General features: G+C 44.4%; 1 protein-coding gene across 1 annotated transcript in view; it reads right to left on the bottom strand.

Annotated features, from left to right (window-relative positions):
* The window catches only part of LOC138515902 (alcohol dehydrogenase 1-like), a 495,924-nt gene that overhangs the window by 422,671 nt on the left and 56,361 nt on the right, over window positions 1-16,892 (bottom strand). The window contains exon 2 of the mRNA XM_069630663.1: window positions 16,068-16,169. Coding sequence (XP_069486764.1) covers window positions 16,068-16,169 — 102 coding nt within the window. The remainder of the gene's footprint in view (window positions 1-16,067; window positions 16,170-16,892) is intronic.

A 16,892-nucleotide genomic window follows, 5' to 3' on the forward strand; every position in this document is an offset into this window, starting at 1 on the left:
AATGTGAGGCAATTCTTTGCCAGATCTCTTGGTAAAATAGTGGAAGAAATCAAAAAGCAGAATGGCATCCTTTTAAAAATATGCTCTTCAGAGAAAAGATGTAGTGAACAGTATTACAAAAGTAATAATTTAGAGAAGCCACTAACCAAAATGTCATTACTAATGGGTGCACTGGATCACCCTAATGATGCTTTGATTAGCATGATTCACGTGAATGCTTTGGAAGATGGAAATATGGCAACTTATACGAATAATGATAATTAGTTTATTTATTTATCGCCCACAAAAGGTTATACAAAAAGGAGGACGAAGAAGAGCAACGCTGGTGCTTCTGCAATGGGGAGAACTAATGTTAATAATATTCCTTCTACCGGTTTGGTGAATGAGAGAAATAGGAGGGACATAAGCATTATGGGGGAGTAGCAGCAGAGAAATGTGAGAACATAAAAACACGGACTTCTTGGTGCTATACATAATGGCCAGTCATGTCAATAAACAGTACAGGGAAGAAATAAACAGGTGGTTGCCAAGCGGTAAACCCTCACGTTGGTAGAATCCAAGACCCAGAAGCAATCCTCCTTGAAATAAACTTGGAAGACTGTACAGATACGGAACATAGACTAGTACTGTTCCATAACTAGACTGGACCAAGAAGAACTGAAATCTGTGTTACTAGGTGGCTTAGATCACTTATCCAGCTATTAGAATATCACTTCTCAATTCACTAGCACCTTTGCAGATGATAAAGGTCCATCTCTATATAGAGGTACTTTAGTAAATCACCGTCATACAATACCATCATTAAGAGGGTCACGTGGGTTGCTAACAAGGGGGAGTTGAATAGTAAAGGGCCTTCCATGCAACGCAGTGGCGGCACGTATGCACTTCACAGATGTGACAAGAGTGACAACCTTAGAATTAGGCCTATGTAATCTGTCTACAAGTATGCACAATAATTTCATATATTTTCACTACACGTTTATTTTTATTTTCTGCACATTTATTACGGATTTTCTTTGCTCCAAAATCTGGCCCTCTCTTTTTGCTCAGCCCCCGCTCCCCCCCCTCTCTCCCCTTCACACTCTCCCCATCCCATATTGCCCCACCCAAACCTCCCTCACAGCGTTTTGCGGCAAGGTTTCGGTTAAAAAAAAAGGCATGGTACAAAAACTACACAGAGACTTTTCTGCAGTAAAAAGTATGGACACCTGACATAATCCAATGAAGTACCTTGCTGTCTCACAATAATGTCTGAGACTATCCTGGGGCGGGTGAAGACTGCCTGTAATCTACCTATAGACATAGCCTTAACGTTGACTATGGCAAATACTGCCATCTGATGTTAATCACTAGCAAACAAGGATGAAACTGAAGCCTTTGGGAGCTGGACGTTTACCTAAAACACTGCAAGAAATTACAGTAGTGCACCCCTGTAGTAAATTGCCAGAGATAGTTGCTCCAAACAAATTGACATATAACGTGAATGTGTTACCAATACTATTGTGACAGGGCCTTGTCAAGCAGGGATAGGGGACCGTCTCATGGAAGAAATCCAGAGCCAGTTCTTACCCTGAGGAAGGTGGTGGGCATTGATAGGGCCACCAGTCCTGTCCCTCCCATAGTACCAGCATGTTTCTAAGCAGTCCACCTTTGACTCAAGCCACGCCTCTGCAACAAGTTACTTGCCAGTGTTCTTTGATTTGTCCAAGTGACATCCGAATCCAAAGAGAAACCAGCAAGATTGGAAGCAATAATACGGCGCTGCAGACCAATCGCCAGCAGACCACCAAAAGCAAATCCTGCAGGATTTGGCATTCAGCTGGAGCAGAAGGAAGATCAATAGAAAGAGATAGCTGCTGCGCCTCCAGCATGGGGCTGTCTGAGAAGCCACGCGGCACTACCATGAAGATGCAGCAAGCACCCTGAGCTACAGCTAACCCTAGACCATCAGGACTAATACAGGGCATACCACCTCATCCAACACTGGGACTTACCTATGAGGTTGAAAGAACCACGGGCCAGAACACGAACTTGTCCCTTCAGCCTCCCATGCCCTCAAGGCTGTTGTGCGGCAGGCCTGCATGGAGAAAGTGAGCAGAGCCTGTCCCCAAATTTGTGGATTTGACCGCATACAACATATCCGGGGGGGAGGGGCATGTGGGCCAGGAGCAGAGGCCCAATCCAGGAAGGAGGATGAGGGATGAAAACAAAACCATAGGAAGCATGAAGGGTGGGTGTTTCGGGTGAGGTCAGTGGAGGAGGATGTGGACAACCAAGAGAGCAGCAGGAGGGAGAAGAGGCAAAGGGTGGAGGTGTTTTCTAGAGACGAGGAGGCATTGGCTAGTGAGTGAAAGTGGTACTGCAGTGTGCACATTAGTGTGGTGAGTGTGGTTAGTGTAAGGAATGATTGTGAAGGGTACATTACTGAGTGAAAGGGGGTTGGCTTAGTAGTTGTAGTGTGCAGGAGAGAGTAGTAGTTGGAGGGAGGTGGAAGTAGGAGTGTAAAGGAGTGAGCAGTAGTTGGAGTGAGGAGGGAGTAGTGGTGTGGAGGAGGGAGTATTAGCGCAGAAGAGAGAGGAAGTTCGATAGAGGAGGGAGTAGTACTATGGAGAAGGGAGTAGTATTGTAGAGGATGGAGTAGTAGTTGGGGGGATGAGTGACTATTGATGTACATTAGAGAATAGTAGTTGGAGGTGAAGGGAGTAGAAGTGTGGAGGAGTAACATCAAAGTGTGGATGCGATGCCCAGAAGGAGTGAAAGACGTTGGAGGGACAGAAGATCGAAGGGAGGTTTGAGGAGCAGCGGGTAGAGTCGAGGAAGGAAAGATGAAGAGGAAGCAATAGAGGGAGAGGTGAGAGTGAGCATTGTAGGAGGATTCAATCCAAAAGGGTGTCTGCGAGGCACATTTCCCCAAATCCTAGTAGAACACTAACTTTGGATAGAGTAGGGACAGTCAGAATGTTCCTAAGGAAGTTTAGTTAGAAAATGATTTCTACCTTTATGGCCTCACGATTAGTCGAAGGACGAACTAGAGAGTAGGGATCAATCATAGGTATCTGCTGACCTGGGGTCTCGGATGTCTGAGTTAGGGAGGAGGTGCAATATAAGATGAGAGAGAGAGGGATGGGCCACGAGAATTTCAATAAAGACTCTTGGCCATCTCTGAGGCTTAGAGTGATTTGTGTGACATCTGTGACACTATTCATATGGACACAGCGCTGGGCTAATACTAATGACATAATGGATTCCTTGGAAAGCCCTGTTCTAATGGTCCTTGAAGATGTCAATACTAGGATAGTAGAAATGGGTGAACGAATATGATATGGAAGAACAAGGAGAGGGGATTTCATCTCAAAGAATTGAAAAGAGCAGGTGAAAGAACAAGGGTTCTCTGATTCTAAAAATGACTATGTGTTATTGATTTTATTATTAAATCAGAGATTTAAGAGGGATACCAGAGCAGGATATACTTTTGGAAGTGAAAAAAGTCACTCCTTCATTGAAAAATGGGCCTCATTACGAGTATGGAGGCACCCATGCCCTTATTAAGGGCATGGATACCTCCATACCGGGTTCCAGCTCCAGGCTCTGTGAATGAGGAATTACCGGGTCATTCCAACCTTGGAGTACCCGGTATTTCCTCATTCACAAAACCAATCCCTATTCCCAATGTGCCCCCATAGGGCTCAATGGGAATGGGGATGGAGCTAAAATGGGCCCGTTAATAACAGGCCCGTTATTAGCTCCTTGGTCCCTTTGCGGGACCCGCTAAGGACGTCTGGTCTGACCAGACGTTCTGTGTGGGTCCCGCAAGGGAACCTCGTAATAGGGTGGAATGGGCTTACCGGCAACATTACCGGTGCCGGTAAACCCATCCCGCCAAACTCGTAATGAGGCCCTATATATTTTTAATGTGGGCATTGTGGACGGTAGTTGATGTCCAGTTCCAGTATATACTGAAAAGTGGGCTTGATCCTAAGCTAATGTTACTAAGTTAAGTGCTACTGCTCATGAGTTCCCAGGCAAGCAAAGTATGCAGTTTCCTATCAAAGGAAAGGATATGATGGGATTAGTTTGAACCTAACATAGGGTATCTGCTCTAGGGACTTGTATATTTCTAGTAGTAGTAGGGAAATTATTCTTGACCCAACTTGCGTGGCCATGAAAGTCCCCATGGCCTATGAATAAATGTCCATCGAGATGGGGCATGTCTGCTGCAGAGCAGAACATATGGGTCATTGCACACAACTATGAACCAAGACCGGCATTCATCTTGGTTTGATACTGAATGCAAAAGCAGCAATTATGGTAACCGTTATGGGTCTCAATTCAGAGAAGGCAGTTTTAATACAGACTTGCAAGCAATTCAAGAGTCTGACTCAGAGGGGGAAAAAAGTTCAGATCAAATATCTAAGTGAAATAGCTTGGTGTAATAGACAGAAATGACACAAGAATGTTTTATCAAATCGTGGCAAAGCCTAGCAATTATAAAAGCTGAGTTTGGTGGTAATTCTGTGGTAATTTAGCCTAATTACCACCATAATCATTTACAGTTGGCACCACTTGTTCCTGTGGATTTACCATGGTATTACAAGTGGGGTTAGTCCCCATTTTTGTAGTCCATAGGACCCCATGGGGATTTTGGCAGAATTAGCACGAGAGGTAATTTCGCTGTTTTGTGGCATTCAAGTTGAGGATTTACCCCAGCACAATATTGCAGGTAAATCCTCCACTTCAATACCAAACTCGGGTATTGGTGGAGCGGTAAAAAATGTTAGAAGTCCGTTACTACCAGAAAACGGAATTACCACCACCTTTTTATAAGTCTGCCAAGCTCAAATTGAGGTCCACCTCACCTGACCAAGAAGCTGGGGTAAGCCATTTGCCAGCATGGATATAGTTCGTACAATCTCGGGGAGTTAGAAGACCACAAACAAAGAGTATTTTTTTTACCTCAATAAAAAAAACTGGGGAAGCCCCAGTACAGAGGTCTGACTCCCACTATCTGGTTTACACATAAAAATGTACTTAAAAGATGGAGAAAATATCTACATTTATATCTATTTGTTTATTTGTTTGTACCGCGTCAATAGCCCGGGGGCATAGAGGTGCAACAATTACAGAATTCAGCCTATGTTCATAGTTTTCATTGTTTGAAATCATCTAAACACAATGATAAGTATTTATACTGTGACAAATCCATAGATGTCATCACATCTCCCCGAGGCGGAGCTCCTTTCCATGTGGTCAGGGAGGTGATGCTGCTACCCGATAGTCCCCCTGGGGGTGGTATGCAGTGGGAGGCTCTCATGGGAGGGACTCCCCCTCTGGGAGCAGGGACAATATCTAGGGAGAACACAGTATGACCAGCTCCCCAATTACCTCTCTTCCACCTACACCTGTGGCACCAACATACCATACCCAACCACCCCATGTACTTGGGTAGGACCAGTGACCACTATTCAGGGAGAACACAGTATACAAACAACACCCACACATTTCCTTCAAACCCGCTCTCTCTGTTTCTGTAGAGCTACCAAAATAGAAACCACAGAGATGAGGAAGAATAGGCAGGAGTTGAAGGATCTAATGTGTAACACTTCTAAGATGAGGAAGAGCTGCTGAGCCCTACCAAATAGACAGTAGAACGAACCTAAGCAGTCTAGACAACAAGAACCAAGTAAGACAAGCCTAGTGATCAAAAGGAAGGAAGAACTACCAAAAAGGGTAAATCCTCCTGAAAGCCTTATGGAAGTCCGGCTTGGGACAAAGAGGAGGATGCCAGATGGGACGTGGCGGCAATGCCCTTTTTTGGTTTGCAGTGGACAGACAAAAAAGAGAGCTGGAGGAACGGGAGAAGAATGGAATCAAGCCCTGGAACCAAGCGGCTGTGGGGAGGGACTGCAACTGCCCAGCCTCTGCCACTGCAGAGCCGCCACAGAGAGAGACCATCCTGTGAAGAAAAATCATTCTGGAAACAGAAGGGTGCAACAAGAATGCTCCTTGCTGGCGAGAAGCCTAGCAAACAGGAACGGGGAAACATAACTGCAGAGCTGCCGTGAAGAGGGCAGAGCCTGTGAGAAAAAGAGGACATGAGGAACCAAACAGAGCTGCAGGAGTGCGCCACACCTGCAACGAAGACTCATCAATGAACCCAAAGATGACAAGGTTGTTGGGGAAAGCAGGACACATCTGAGAAGCCAGAGAACCATGACCTGGGACTCATACGCGTGGACAGAGACAATCTTAAAGAGAATGAGCCAAGAAAATACCTGGTGAGCCAGGTAAATCATATACAGAAGATAACATAAGGGTCTGGGACCCACAACCAAAGAGGGAGAGAAATACAATCCCTCTTCCTCGGCACAGTACATGGCACAGGAGTGAACCAGGTATGTCAGCAGGGGTCTGGTATCCATGCACAGAATTAGCCTGAGAAAGGCCAGGGGAAGGGAGACCTTCCCCGATCAGTCATTGGACTGCCACCTAAGCCTAAGAAAGGCAAGGGGGAGGGGAGGCAATCCCCAATCAGTTGTTGGACTGCCGCATAAGCCTGAGAAAGGCCTGGGGAAGGAAGACATTCCCCCATCACTTGTTGGACTGCTGCATAAGCCTGGAAAGGCCAGGGAAAGGGAGACATTCTCCCATCAGTTATTGGACTGATGCCTAAGCCTGAGAAAGGCCAGGGGAAGGGAGACATTCCGCCATCAGTTGTTGGACTCCCGCATAAGCCTGAGAAAGGCAAGGGTAAGGGAGACATTGCCCCATCCGTTGTTGAATAGCCGAATAAGCTTGAGAAGGGCCATGGGAAAGGAGACATTTTGTTACGCTCATCTGGTATCCACAGGAATGCCACCCAGCCCTGGTTGGGTGATTTGCACTCTCAAACCCCCTCCTGGTCCCTTGGTAATGCCTCTGGTTAAAGATGGGTCTTAATATTGTAAAAGATGGATTCTCCGTCCTGCTCCTCGTGGCAGGGGCGCGTAGATGTGGGGGCGAGCAGCAACCAAGTTACTTCACTGGTGCAAGCCCCTCTGTGGGACTCCAGGCCTGCAGCGACTCAGTAGATTTGCTGCTTTACAGTCTTTATATGCAGTTCTTATGTTCCTCTTAGTTCAAATAATAATGTCTTGCTTCTTTTCTTTTAGGTATGGAAAGGTATTTTGGTGTTGTCATGCAGTTTGAAGATAAGCATGGGCCGGTAGGCGAAAGCGCGTTGTGCGCGATGCTGTCCGGTGAGTAATGCATGATGCGCGGCGCTGTTTTGCCTTTTATATTACTAACCTGTGTCTTTTCTCTCCTTGCAGGTTGCGATGTTCCTCGCCGAGCGCCGTAATGTTCCAGCAATGATACTGACCAGGAGATGACTTCACAGTTAAGAATTGTGTGGCTTTCTTCATTCGGGAGGAAACGTGAGTAAACGCTTACTAATGCTGTCTTTATTTCTCCTCTTTCCAGGTTGTGGTAATCCAGGATGCATGCGGTGCCGGATGATGGAGTTCGTACCTTCAGGTGAGTGGAAATGATGTCGGCGTTGGATTGAAGACAGGATACTGTTCCAGGTAAGTTTTGTAGTGTTCTTTCTCTCTCTGCTGGTCCTTGGTTTCAGGTAAACTGGCATCAAAGAACTGGACACGGTGAGCATTACTCTGCCCACAGCAGAATAATGCAAAGCATGTTCTGCTGCTTGGGTGCGGTTTAAATAGTCTCAGGTAAAGTAGTCCAGGTAAAGTAGTCCCAGGCCTGCCACACCCAAAGTAGTCCAGGTAAAGTAGTTCCAGGCCTGCCACAGCCAAAAGACTAGACTGCATATCTCAGTTCCTTGTAACTGAGCTATGTGTGTGCTTCCATGTTGGCTGAACCCCCTCAAGTTAAATAGTCCCAAGTAAATAGTCCCATTCTAATGTTGGTCTTCTTGATGGTTATGAGCCTGGAGCCAAAGGACTGACTCCACAAGAGTCTTGGATGAGGTTTTAAGGCCTTTGACCTGGCCCTAACTGGAAGGCTGACTGGCCAGTGAGGGCCAGGGGCAAGAGTCATGACATCATGTCTCTGTATTCCACTGTTTTCTATATGTTTCTGTCCCTAATCACTCCAGTGGCTGGACATTCTTCAGGAGTAAATACAATGAAATACTTCTGACATTTTAACATTTAAATACTTCACATGCTTAGTCTCTACTTGCTTCACACTCACTTTATTTTACCTAACCCGTATTCTCAATTAAAGAGAGCATTAGGGTCATTTATATCTGCTGAAGTTTCAAAAAAAATAGCTGATTCAAAGCCCCAGTAATAAAATGGGTATTTAATGCAATAGCAGCATCTTTTATAATATCTTGGACATGAAGACAAGCTGTTATTGTCAGGATTTTTCAAAAGAGCTACTTTTATCACTAACATGTTCTATGCCAATTTTATTTCTGAATGTAATTTCAAAATTGGTCCCTAAGGTTTTTCAGGATCATCTGTTACAATTGGTGGAAACTAAAAATCTGATATATCAGGATCAGTATGATTTTCAGTCTGACAAAGTTAACCACTGCATGAATGTGTATTTGAGTATTGCAAGGTGGTTGCTTATTGATGGTGTTCCCACTGTGCTTGACTGTAAGAGAGCTGAGAACAGCATTTGATATCTTAGATCAAAACCAGTTGTGTCAGGTCCTGGAGTCATTGGAGGATAGATGAGTGTTTAGTTTCTTTTACAATTGCCCTTTAATCCCTTAAGTGCTGAGGACGAGTATGCTTGTCCCATTTGCATAGACTTGCATGTAGCTCTGCATTTAAGGGGTTAAAAAGACAGTACAGAGGAGGACGACGACTGCCCCGCAGTTGCCCCAATTGAAGGGAAACTTACCTCCCCACAGACTAACCTCCGCTACCCGTTTACACTTATTGGGGGAGGGGCGAGGGAGGGGAGTTTTTGTTTAATCTCATGTTATGATAAAACATTGTGAGCTAATGCCTAATCCGATTGTTTGTTGTACCTTAAGAAAATGCTCAATAAAAAAAATAAAAAATAAAAAAGATAGTACAGCAAGAATAAGATTTGGTTAAGAGAGCATTCTGACAAAACTTCCTTAATTGACAGAGTGCTTCACCAGTGTTGTGTAGTGGTGCTTATTGTTTGTATTTGCTATATTAATGCAATGTGCAAAACCTATCATTAAGTTACACATGGTGTTCCAAAAAATCATAACCACAGGGTTCAAATTCAATTGTTTGATGGCAGAGCAGTCTGAATTAGCAAAACAGGAAATTCATTGTAGCGATCAAATAATGCCTATGCAGCCTTTTATGCAGATTATGCATTGAAGCCCAATGTGGCAAAGTTAAAGGTTTTGATTGTTAGAGCAAAACTAAGTCACAAAGAGGTCACCGCCTTTTTGGTCCTTTTGAATTAAAGACTATGGTTACCTAGTACTTATCTAAGATGGAGGAAACACACTGGGAGAATCCAGCCATCATTAAGTGTGTTTTAACTCTGGCATTACTACCTTCAATGAAATGCTATGGGCTCAGTTGTCAGGGCATCCTTAAACACAAACCCAGGGCCATGAGCAGCACATATTGGGGGTTTTCACCGAGATCAAGGTTTTCCATTATGGGGGTATCTCAGATACAACAAGGGATTTTGTAATAATGCTTTAGTCCCATAGAGGACTCCATTCATTTTAGCCCTCTACTTTACTGGATTACGTTGAGGGAAGCCTTGGATCCTTCATTAAATTACCTAGCTGATCGAAGATGTGATGAGCTCCAGTAGATGTTGTGCGGTCTCCTGGGCCTGCAACATCCGGTGTACTTGGAGGGCTATTATGGTACTATCTTAGCTGCTGGAAAAGCAAGTGAATGTAGACATCTCAGCTCTAAAGGTATTTACAAGAGTATTGTTTGGAACCTGACCCCTATGTATACTTTGCAACAGCCATGCCTGTCCCCAACCACCAAAAGGTTTATTCAATCTGTGATCCCTCCAATCAGGTTCCCTGAGCAAATACTCTTCTGAGACTAGTCTCACTCATGGCTCCACACATGTGAACCCTGGTCTTCACTCTGATCTCTCCTCCATCTTGCTTCAACTTGATCTCACGGTAGCCTTCAACACTGTGAAGCCTATCTCCCACAAACCCTCTCCATTCTTGAAATTAAGCACACCAGACTCGACAAAATGGCTGCCTATCTCTTATGCTTCTCCTTCTCTATCTCATGGGACTCTAACACCTCCTCACCTACCCCCTTGACGAGAGAGCTCCTCTAAGACTGGTTCTCAGCCCACTCCTCATCACCCTCCATAACTCCTCTATAGGAAAACACATCTCATAACTTGTCTTTCACTATCATGTCTTTGTCAATTACACCCAACTATTTATCTCCTTTCCTCCTTCATCCCTGATATCTCTAAATATATCACAAGGCTCCTCAGAGATATCTGACACTCAATAGCATTACACTGCCACTCCCCAAGATGTAAGTCATTGTTTTCCCTAACTCTATTGCTAACCCACTTTTCCATTTCACACATTCTCCCCTCATTCCAACATCCAAGGCTTACTCCCTTTGTGTTTGCTGTGACAGTGACCTACGACTACATAGATGTATTGTGGCCACTGCCATTACTAATAGGATAAACCTTCTAAATATACAGAATATCAATCCCTCATCCCATTTAAGATTTTACCACAAATCTGCTCTCTACCTTCATGTTCAGCAAAGTGGACTACTGATGCAACCTACTTCTTGGTCTTCCCCGCCACTACCCCTGCACCCCAATCAAAGTTCTCAACTTTGCCAGACACAATCTCTACCACCTCTCCTACCTCTACATAATGACACTAAACAGGGTGGCTCCCCTTTCAAAATAGCTCTCTTTAAGTAGCACTCCACATCTGAAAATTGATCCTTAGGCTTGCCCCCACTAACCTGCTGACACCATCTCACTTTACTCTCACCCTAGATCTCCACAATCTGCCTCTCTCCAAAATCTTCCCATGGCATGCTCCCTGTGTGCCTCCCTTCACTTCCACACCTTTACCAACCTGGCTGGAATGCTCTCCCACACAGCCCTGACTCAAGCTCAACTTGCTAGCTGGAGAAGGGTGTTCCTGCTCCCCTTCCACTCCAATATTCCCAGCCTAACTCTCGCAATTATGCATCACACATATGTAAATATGTACATTGTTGCTATGTGGTGTGTCAAAGTAAACTCAGGGAGTATAGAGGATTGGTCCTTGGCGGACCTTTGGGCCAGGGGCTGCTGCCCAATCAGCAATATGGGCTCCCAAGTTGGAAAACAAGGGACCCTCAAGGGCCTCCACCCAATCACTGGCCTTGAGTATTACACTTCACCTAACCATAAGGAACCTTCCCAAGGGCCCTGAGAATGAAATGCAGTATGCATTTAAAAGGGGAGAAATATCTATTTAAAGACATTTATTTCTCCAGACCCTTCTTGCAGGACTCCATGAGCCATTCTGCACACCAAATGGAAAACAAATAATCTCCAATGACAGGTTACGTTATGTTAAGTTGATCCATACTATGCACCACTGTAATTTTCATAGTTTCCAGGCACTCACATGGCTCTGCAAGGTAAAGTGAGTTGGGTTAGTTAGTGTGGCAGAGTGGGACAGGATAGATGCTGTGCTCATCTGTTCATCAATGCAGAACCAGAGAAATCAGCATCAGTGTGTTTATGCTTTCTCAGTGTGCTCTATTTTGTGCACTGGGTCTTGTTGCATCGGGATAGGTGGCTTCCAGTGTTTTTGTTGTTTGATGTTGATGGGTATTGGGTTTTTAACTTGGTTAGAGAGCGGTGTGTGGTTTGCATGTTTTGGAAGTTGTTTCGCTGGCCCTCTGGGCATGTGTGGCAAGTGAGATGTTTGTGGGGGGGTGGAAGAGAAAGGGTGATGTTAGTGGGATTTGGGTGGTCTCTTAGCATTTCGTTGATGTGTTGATATTTCATTTTTTGCAGACATTTAACTTACAGTTTCTTTTTTCCAGGCTCAGTTTGTAGATGAGGTTTGGGCGTTGAATGTGGTTTGGTTGGGCTACTCGTGGGGAAGGTTGTTGTATAGTTGGTCTATGTTTATCACAGCAAGTTAAATAGCCAGGTTTTTAGCAGCTTCCTAAAAGTTAGGTGGTTTTCCGTTGCTCTGATTGCCTTCAGATTGGATTTTCATAGTTTGCCTATCTGGTACGAGAAGGCTGTTCCTCAGAATATAGTTTTCTCTTAGTGTCTTGTTTCTATTTGGAGTTTGGCTCTAGGTTTGAAGTCCTTGATTCACAGAAGTGTTTTATAATGGTGCATTCCCATTGAAAATGCTCTGTGAATCAGGCCCTAAGTCTATTCTCGGTTGGTATCAGCTGATTTTTGCTTGGAGGAATTTGTCTTCTTGTGCTTGTAGTGATTTATGGGCAATGCATAGAGCTTTAAAGTTGCTAGGTTTCTGTATTGGTAGCCAGTGTAGCCTTCTCAGGGCTGGTGTGATGTGTACTCTTCTGTTTAGGTTCAGGACTAGTCTTGCCACAGTATTTTGAATGTGTTGTTGTTTTTTGGTGAGGCGTTCAGGCATTCCCGATAGAGACTATGTGCATAGTCTATTTTAGATAACACCAAGGAGATGATTACAAGAGCTCTCCGTGGGAAATTGAGGTAACAGATGATAACTGTCCACTCAGCAATGTGCTGAATTTAGTTTTTGGAGTGCGCCATGAAGCACCCCAGTCTGTATGATAGGAGCTGGTGGTCTGAGTTGTGCCACAGGAACAGGAGGGCCCACATGCAGAGGAGCCCAGTGAGAGTGTTCCCCAGCAGCATTGGTGACATTGTCTTGAGACAGGTGGACATTAAGATGAGACGCCTCACTCCAAAATGCCAGACCACACTTTTGAGCCTTCAAAACTCAGAGCGGCCACCTGGTTCACCATTCAATGAGGCTCACATCCTAAAATCATTAGTTCAATCACAGGCCTGCCAATCAGAGAATCCTCTCCAAATTGCTAAAAAGCTTTCTCGGATCCCAGTTACATTCTGGGCTGGGGTTTAAAAGACAGCCTGAGCAGAGCAGTAGTGAGGAAGTTAGCAGTTGGAAAGCAAATATGGAGAGAGGCGAAGGAAATAAGATGAAAGAGAGAAGGTGGAAAGAGGAGGGAGAGGATGGAGTTGTGCAGGTTAGAGAGCAGAGGAGGTGGATAAACATCAATAGAGGGGAGTGGAAGTGAAGAAACATGATGGGAGACAAATAAGAGTGGAGGAGTAGGCAGGAAAATTCAGAGAGAAGAGAAAGCTTGGAGTGCGGAGAAGGAAAGACAGAGTAGAGACAAAAGGGGTTGAAGAACTGGGCCAGTAGTGGGCTCAGGAGCTAATGGAGCAGGTGGCAATGACGGGTGAGCCATAACTAGCATAAAGAAACTAGTGGAAGCAATCTCCAGTGCAGCCATGACATTAGAATAGGCTACTTAAAGCCTTACTAGGAAGGGAAAGATAAAGGAACATGGGGTCCTTGTGTTTCCTTAAAGGTCTGACTCCTGACCCCCATCAGATTTAATAAGATTTATGGGGTGGTGCACCTGCTAGCACTGAGAGTCCAGGAGGACCAACTTAACATTCTGATGAATTTGCTGTGAGCCATGCAAGACCTCAGACCAAGAAGTGAGTACTCAGGAGCACGATACAATTCCAGGGACTTTGAGTGACTGTTTGGTCTAGGCAGGGTGAACACCCTCATCTACAATGTGAGGGACAGACTGAGAATGACAGACCTAAATAAAGTTCAGACTCAAGAAAAGAAACTGGCACTTATTATTCTGACCCTATTGACCACTCTGATAAAGAAACTAGAGAACTCATGATTGGTTTTGAATCATTTGTTGATCACTCGGCCGTCACATCTTATGTGGGATTAAAAGGACACAAACTAAGAGTCCCAAATTGCACAGTGCCTTCACCGCAGAATGTGTTTATTGGATGAAACCAGGTCAACCTATCTAATTATGCCACATCAGGGATGACTGGGTTTTATTTGTAAAGCACAGTCACCATAGACATACCAGAATGAGATAGAGTTCTTTCTGCACAGACTTAAAAATGCAGCTCTGCAGAGGTACCTACAGGTGGACAACATGCAAGTTTGAGTTGGCAGCTAATCATTACGCTGGTGTTAGAGCCATGATGAATGATAAAGACAACTGGGGTGTAATGGCTTTTTTCATTAAATATTAAGCACAGTCACCCCCATCCAACAGGCTTAACTGATAATGCACCTCATTTGCAAATTATGTTTTTATCCCATGGTGCAGGAAGTAAACCCAGAGGGGAGGAAGACGGTTCAGATCCACCCAAATAGCCAAGTATCCAACCGAAACCCTGGGGACTGGGGTCCACAACCTGCTCTGTGATTCCGGCCCCAGCTGCATTAATGCTATTTTAGTGCATTGTACTCCACCTAGTCACAATAAACATACCCTGTGACCCTTAAGTGTGAATTACAGCATGCATTGAGGAGTGGGAGAACATCAGGCCCAGGAAATCTGGTTCATGAGCCCTTCCCCACAGGATTCCATTAGACACCTTTTTCATCAAAACGAAACAAAATGTCTGCAATGAAATGTGTGAAAAACACAATTCGAGAAGACCACCACAAAGCGTCCCAGAGCTGGAGGAAGGGTGCTTGCAGTGTGAAATGTGGAACAAGGAAGCCAGCATGCAGAGTATCACAGCGTGAGTGTTCTCAAGCAACACCTTCCTTCAGTCGGGAGGCCATGAAGATGAGACCACCATTATTCCATGATGGCGGACCAACCTTATAACTCAATAATTGGATTCAATTATGGAAGTCACTGATTACCTCAGTAACAAGGTACGGCCCATGCCACTATATGAGTAGCTGGTTGCACGAGGTTGAGGGTAGGTGACAACCATGTCTACAACCCAGAAATTGCATGTCTGTGCTTTGCGATCATACCGCAAAGCACAGACTTTCTTCTCCTCTTCTCATGCCTGTCACATATGCTGGTTCATGAGTCCCCGGGAGAGACATTCATAGAAAGAGAGGTTTCATCAGGGAAACGGCAGGGCAGAGCATTATGTTGTCCCCTATTTTCACTGTTATGACAAGAATATAGAAACTAGAGAATTCACATTTTTCTTTTGAGTGGTTTGTTTACCCTTCAGCCATCTCAGTAGATGATGGCACTAGGCCCTTAATCTATATCATAGTGATGTCTATCCCCCAATCCTTGTCCCCAATGTATGCCTTTTTATATTACTCCTCCATCACCTGATGCACTCTCGTACAGCTGACCTCATGTATACTGTAGAGAAACCCTACCTAGAGAATCCCGCCACCATCTGTTATGTATCCTATGCATGACTTTTCTGTTTAAATGGCGTTCCTTTTGCTCAACGAATAGTATAAATACAATACCCTTTGAAAAAGAAGATAATCAGTCTCCATCCAAAACTTGATTCCAGATCTCCTGCTGGCATGCACAAAGCAGGTATCTCTCGTGTGTCATACTTTTATAACCATTTAGAATAATGTTAGTATATTCATTTGTAACCCATGTACAAATCAAATAGAACAGGATCTATGGCTGAAGACAGTGTACAAAAGAGCAACCTTGCAGATTCTAGGCTGAAAACACTGCACCGACAGTCTTTTGTTCACAGCCCTCTCCCAGTCCTTTTTGGGGGACCTGCTCTGCTGCCTCCTCTTTTGCGTATCCCACACTGACCCTCTTCCCCTGCGCACCGCCACACACTCACCTGTTGCGGGCACTGCAGGCATCCAATCACATTCTGAAGCCCAAGAACTCGGACGCCTGATGTCCAACATATTGCACTTCTGTGTGCGGCCTATTGTGTCTCAATCTTCCGGTACACAGTCTTCAGATTGCAAATGATAGAAAGGGTGTTCTTCAACCCGTGATATGGACAATTGTGGTGAGATCATTTTGGATTAGCTGCAATGGAACCTTCAATACTATATTAAGTACTGTTGAAAAACAAAGTGCTAGTAACATGTTCATAAAAAGTAGTAATGTATTAAACTATTTCTTTACCTTAATCCTCACTTCATGATCCTTAGGTGGGGCAACCTCTATCTCCTCAATTGAGAGTGGTTTGTTGGCCTCCCAGGCAATTGCTGCCCAGCATTTTATAACCTAAGGAAGAAAACATAATGAACAAAAGTTAAATTGTGCTGAAACATAAACATATCTCCCTAACCAAAGCAAGAATGAGCATATTCAGAACAGTAATCCTAGGTACAGAACCTGTCAATCTTTATGCATGAACGCAGGCCTGAGTCAAGTGCAGCAAATTTGTCAGTGTTTCAAAATATTTTGTGTGAATCTTTTAAGGGAATTAAATGCATAAACTCAACTTCACAAAACCTACCAGCTCATTCTAGAGGTAGCCACAGTACCCTGATGAAGATTCAGGATCTGGATAAACCAGAACCTGCTACTAATCTCTCTTAGTATGGTCGGACAATGTTTGATAACAATAGGGCTTCTCTTTGTGTTAGGAAGAGCTCAAAATCAAGAAGCAAAGTCATAAGGGGGTCCATCTTGTTTTTTCTCTGTTGGTGGTCTCCTATTTATCTAGTGACTGTCCCTCTGGTGCTGAATTCCCCAGCAATGTTGTATTCACGGTCCCCCTTGCCTGGATTTCCCCACCCCATTCCACTGATTTCTCACTAGCTGAGTATTCAGTTGCATTAGTTTCATAACAGGTTGCATTGAAGTTGTGTTCTCAAATAAATGCCTAGATCACTTTGCACTACATCCTATGATTCACCATGTGTGACTACTTGACAGTAGGGATGAACTGGTCGCAACTCTGCGCTACGTTTGTTGTTAGATGTTTATATTTCTTTAAATAGT

Source organism: Ambystoma mexicanum, chromosome 6q (assembly GCF_040938575.1).
Source record: "Ambystoma mexicanum isolate Mex_15411 chromosome 6q, UKY_AmexF1_1, whole genome shotgun sequence".
Taxonomy (NCBI): domain Eukaryota; kingdom Metazoa; phylum Chordata; class Amphibia; order Caudata; family Ambystomatidae; genus Ambystoma; species Ambystoma mexicanum.